This window comes from Aquarana catesbeiana, linkage group LG10 (assembly GCF_042186555.1).
Source record: "Aquarana catesbeiana isolate 2022-GZ linkage group LG10, ASM4218655v1, whole genome shotgun sequence".
In the NCBI taxonomy this organism is placed as follows: domain Eukaryota; kingdom Metazoa; phylum Chordata; class Amphibia; order Anura; family Ranidae; genus Aquarana; species Aquarana catesbeiana.
Genome location: NC_133333.1, coordinates 154,845,439 through 154,851,438, shown reverse-complemented (window position 1 = coordinate 154,851,438; position 6,000 = coordinate 154,845,439). Strand labels below are relative to the sequence as shown.

General features: G+C 42.2%; 1 protein-coding gene across 1 annotated transcript in view; it reads right to left on the bottom strand.

The window, feature by feature from the left end:
- Positions 1-4,727: 4,727 nt before the first annotated feature.
- The window catches only part of LOC141110956 (branched-chain-amino-acid aminotransferase, cytosolic-like), a 102,074-nt gene continuing 100,801 nt past the window's right edge, over positions 4,728-6,000 (bottom strand). Inside the window, exon 11 of the mRNA XM_073602776.1 lies at positions 4,728-5,245. Coding sequence (XP_073458877.1) covers positions 5,207-5,245 — 39 coding nt within the window. The 3' untranslated portion in view covers positions 4,728-5,206. The remainder of the gene's footprint in view (positions 5,246-6,000) is intronic.

Here is a 6,000-nt window from a genome sequence, read left to right as displayed (position 1 = left end):
ATGATCTCTGTAGAAGGAATATATCAAAAGTTGACAGATCATGTGATCAAATGCCTAGGCTTTTGGATTCATGCCAACAGCATTTTCTCCAAGGTATATCAGTATCGCAGCCCTTCTATTGCGCTTTATTTTTAATGACAGAGGGACTGATAACATCACTAACTATACAATATTGTAGCACATCCCCGTAGAGACTGCTGATGAATTTGGATCCCCCACTCCTGCATAGTCAGCACCCCAAAGTCAGAGAACAGTCCGTGACTGTTTTTATTGAGGGTTAATAATTTGGATAGGGATGGGATGTTATGGGGTGTCCACTTCAGCAGAACTTTCAGGGACATCTTCCTATATACACATACTGTATATACAGTATCTCACAAAAGTGAGTACACCCCTCACATTTTTGTAAATATTTTATTATATCTTTTCATGTGACAACATTGAAGAAATGACACTTTGCTACAATGTAAAGTAGTGAGTGTACAGCTTGTATAACAGTATACATGTTCTGTCCCCTCAAAATAACTCAACACACAGCCATTAATGTTGAAACTGCTGACAACAAAAGTGAGTACACCCCTAAGTGAAAATGTCCAAATTGGGCCCAATTAGCCATTTTCCCTCCCCGGGGTCATGTGACTCGTTAGTGTTACAAGGTCTCAGGCGTGATTGGGGAGCAGGTGTGTTATATTTGGTGTTATCGCTCTCATTCTCTCATACTTGTCACTGGAAACTCAACATGGCACCTCATGGCAAAGAACTCTCTGAGGATCTGAAAAAAAGAATTGTTGCTCTATATAAAGATGGCCTAGCCCTAGGCTATAAGAAGATTGCCAAGACCCTGAACATGAGCTGCAGCATGGTAGCCAAGACCATACAGCGGTTTAACAGGGCAGGTTCCACTCAGAACAGGCCTCGACATGGTCGACCAAAGAAGTTGAGTGCATGCGCTCAGCGTCATATCCAGAGGTTGTCTTTGGGAAATAGACATATGAATGCTGCCGGCATTGCTGCAGAGGTTGTAGAAGTGAGGGGTCAGTATGTCTGCTCAGACCATACGCCACACACTGCATCAAATTGCATGGCTGTCATTCCAGAAGGAAGCCTCTTCTAAAGATGATGCACAAGAAAGCCCGCAAACAGTTTGCTGAAGACAAGCAGACTAAGGACATGTATTACTGAAACCATGTCCTGTGGTCTGATGAGACCAAGATAAATGTATTTGGTTCAGATGGTGTCAAGCGTGTGTGGAGGCAACCAGGTGAGGAGTACAAAGACAAGTGTGTCTTGCCTACAGTCAAGCATGGTGGTGGGAGTGTCATGGTGTGGGGCTGCATGAGTGCTGCCAGCACGGGGGAGCTACAGTTCATTGAGGGAACTATGAATGCCAACATGTACTGTGACATATTGAAGCAGAGCACGATCCCCTTCCCATCAGAGACAGGGCTGCAGGGCAGTATTCCAACATGATAACGACCCCAAACACACCTCCAAGATGACCACCGCCTTGCTAAAGAAGCTGAGGGTAAAGGTGATGGACTGGCCAAGCATGTCTCCAGACCTAAAACCTATTGAGCATCTGTGGGGCATTCTCAAAACAGAAGTTGGAGGAGCGCAAGGTCTCTAACACCCACCAGCTCTGTGATGTCGTCATGGAGGAGTGGAAAAGGACTCCAGTGGCAACCTGTGAAGCTCTGGTAAACTCCATGCCCAAGAGGGTTAAGGCAGTGCTGGAAAATAATAATGATCAGAGAGACGGGATCAAACAGCCTTTATACAAAATGCAAAGGATTAAACCTGGCCATAAATATGTTTTTCTTTAACGGTATGTACACACAATAGGATTTTCCGACAACAAAAACCATGGATTTTTTTTTTTTACAAAGGATGTTGGCTCAAACTTGTCTTGCATACACAGTCACACAAATGTTGTTGGAAATTTCGAACGTCAAGAACGCAGTGACGTACAACACATACGACGAGTTGAGAAAAATGAAGTTCAATAGCCAGTTTGGCTCTTCTGCTTGATTCCGAGCATGCGTGGACTTTTGTGCATCGGAATTGTGTACACATGCTCGGAATTTCCGACAAGTATTGTTGTCAGAAAAATTGAGAACCTGCTCTCAAACATTTGTTGGTGGAAATTCCGACAACAAATGTCCTATGGAGCATAAACACGGTCGGACTTTCCGACAACAAGCTCACATCCAACATTTGTTGTCGGAAAATCCTATCATGTGTACGCCCCATTACTCTTACTTCTAGCACACACTAGAGGGTGCTACATTGCCATTCAAGAATAAGTGCAGTTCAAAAAAGGTCACACTGACACTTTTTTTATTTTCTCCCTTTTTGGGACTGTGAAGTTTTTCCTTTGAAAGGAATTTATCCATTGCCAATTTTCAAGCAATACTATTGGCAAAATAATATTTTAAAAATATGTAAAATGAAAAGTGTCTGCTTTTTATGGTTAATCTGAGGCTCAGTTGGCTTTATCCTAACTTTCTATCCTGCTGACAGCATTGTACCAGAGAGAAAGTGAGGGGAACACTTCAACAGCAACGCTAAATGAAATAAATATGCTTTTCTATAGCAGAGTAGGGAAGTCTAGAACCCCTGTAAGAGCCCTTTCACACTGACAGCACGGCCGCGTCAGCTGGTCATCGCTTTAGAGGCGCTTTTTCAGCCGCTAGCGGGGAGCTTTTAACTTTAATTGAAAGCAATAGGAGGCTGCTGGAGCCTGCGTCCAGGACCAATCACTCGCATGTGATTGCAGCATGAGCGATTACATGCGAGTAGGCGCGATTAGCTGCAAGAACTGGCAGCCTATAATTACCTTCAGTGGGACTGCCTACTCGCAGATAATTGCTGGAACCCCGCTGGGATTTTGCATATAATCGCAGCCAGGGTGCATTGACAAGTGTGTCGCTTTGACTAACAATTGCGTGTTTGTGCAACACTTTACCCAACAAATTTGAGGTCCTTTTTTTTCCCACAAATAGAGCTTTCTTTTGGTGGTATTTGGTCACCTCTGCAGTTTTTATTTTTTGCGCTATAAACAAAAAAAGACCAATAATTTTGAAAAAAAACAATATTTTTTACTTTTTGTTATAATATCCAAAAAAAAAAAAAAAAAAGTAAAAAGAAAACTAATTTCTTCCTCAGTTTAGGCCAATATGTATTTTTCTACATATTTTTGGTAAAAAAAAAATCCCAATTAGCGTATATTGATTGGTTTGTGCAAAAGTTATCGCAAACACAGACATACAAAATAGGGGATAGATTTATGGCATTTTTATTATTATTACTTTTTTTTTTTTAATCAGCAATGATGGTAAACTGCGATTTTTAGCGGTACTGCGACATTGTGGCGGACAGATCGGCCACTTTTGACACTTTTTTGGGACCAGTGACATTTATACAGCGATCAGTGCTATAAAAAAGCACTGATTACTGTATTGACACTGGCAGTGAAGGGGTTAACACCAGGGGCGATCAATGGGTTAAATATTCCCTAGGGAGGTGCTTTCTAACTGTGGGGGAAGGGGACTGACAGGGAGTAGAGAGAGATCGCTGTTCCTAATAACTAGGAACAGACGATCACTCTGTACTCCCCTGACAGAACGGGGATCTGTTTATTTACACTGGCAGATCCCCGTTCTGCCTCTCTGTGAAACGATCGTGGGTGGCTGGCGGACATCGAGTATGCCGGACCCGCTGATATGCTCCCCCGCTAGCGAATGGGCACTTGCGCGCTTGCCCACAGGTCGCCATGTACGCGCCCGATGTACAATGATGGCGATTTACGCAGGAGAGCCAACCTCCCGCACCACAACTGCGGTGGCTGGTCCTTAAGTAGTTAAACACAACTTCTGTATTTTAGTTTTCAATGAATATTAATGTAATGTATCCACAATAAGGTCGCAGCTATTGTGTTTAAGTTGTCCTTATTTTCCCCATCAAGTCATATTTGCAGCTGTTTTTTTAAACAATTGGCACGCATTCTCATGTGATTTGGGCTCCTTAGAATTCACAGAAGGCTGCAGGAAGGTCACATAATATCACCAGGGCCTATGTAGTTTATTCCATGTCGTTTAACTTGTCCATTAAAGCGGGGTTCCACCCAAATTTTGAACAATATCTGTATATATTCTCTTCCTTGCCTAGATGCTGACATGCCATTTAAAAAAATTTAAATCGCCGTAATTACCTTTTATTTTTCTATTCTTCTTTGCACTTCCTGGTTCTCCTCCCGTGGGAGTAGGCGTGTTTCTAGCCTCTCCCAGACTCCTGGGAGCTAGTCTCAGGCTTCCCAGGATGCCACTGAGCATGTGCGGGAACGAGCGGTGAATGCTGGGAGCACAGCATTCACCACATCCAGGAAATAAATGCTTGTGGGCTTCAAATGCCCACAATGAAGATGGAAACTGCCTGCAGTGAATAATATAAGTTATTCTTTCCGACGAAATCTGACACAGGTGGACATATTACACACAATATGTGAGTATGTAATGCTGAGAAGAAAAGTTTGTGAATGAACTCAAAAAAAAAAAAAAAAAACGATAGATAGGTGGACCCCCGCTTTAAATCACTAGATGCGCGGAATATGATATGACCAATTGCACCCTCTACTGTTCATTGAGACGTTGCAGCTATCCATCCATGAGTCCACAGACAACACAGCTGACACAGGATCATGAACAAGTATGACACTGGACACAAAAGCATGTGATTTACACAGTTTAATAGTGGAGTGTCATTGAGAGTAATCTCAGTTTTGTTTCATATTGCTGAGAAGACATGAAGTCTTGTGCAAAGCAGCGGCAGGAAGATCTGTTGGAGTTTCTATAGCACCGTTCAAGCACATAAATGATCTACATTATTACAGGAGACAACATCAGAACTACAATCACAGTCTTCACTAATCTACAGCTCTACTGCATTTCTAACCCATCTAAGATCATAATCTCATTAACCATTTAAATACATTAAAATACAAGAGGCCACTTATCTGTCCTATTTGAGAACTATAAAAAATAACTGAAAGATTCTGTTGCAGTATTGGAGGTAGACACTCTTGTTTTACTTTTGTATGATGAGTCCTAAGACTGCACTCCATGTAAAGTAAAAACGCTTTTAATAAAATCCAAGAGATTGTTGATTGTGATACTTTGGAATGGAAATCCGGACTCGAGTCACTTTACATTCATACCAGGAATGCCCATTCACTGGGAGTTCGGCCATACTGTAGAGAGAAATATATGGAAATTTTAGGAAGCATAAACATAGGTAGATATATAAAAATCTGATTCCTACCAATCACCTATACTGTATATCCAACTAACAAGGGAAGAGTACTCCTTTAATGAATATGTGTGTATAGAAAAGCACAGTCCGAATGGTGGCATGTCTATGCCTACTGAACTGGGTACAGGCAGGTACAGTACCTTTGTTGCTGGCTTTTCTTGGGCTGGGGGGTGGGGAAACAATAATGGCCTACACTGGGGAAAATTATCATTTGATCTCCTGCATATTTTGTAAGTTTGCACACAAATGTTATAAACTGAGTTGCAGTTCAGTGAGTAAAATAAGTATTTGATCCCCAAGCAAAACAGGACTTAGTACTTGGTGGATAAACCCTTGTTGGCAAGCACAGAGGTAATATGTTTCTTGTAGTTGGTGACCAGGTTTGCACACATCTCAGGAGGGATCTTGGTCCACTCTTCTTTACGGATCTTCTCTAAATCCTAAGGTTTCTTGGCTGTCACTTGGCAACTCGAAGTTTCAGCTCCCTCCATAAATTTTCTATAGGATTAAGGTCTGGAGACTGGCTAGGCCATTCTATGACCGTAATGTGCTTCTTCTTGAGCCACTCCTTTGTTGCCTTGGCGGTATGTTTTGGATCGTTGTCATTCTGGAAGACCCATCTACGACCCATCTTCAGTATCCTGGCTGAGGGAAGAAGGTTCTCATCCAAGTTTTCACAATACATGGCCCTGT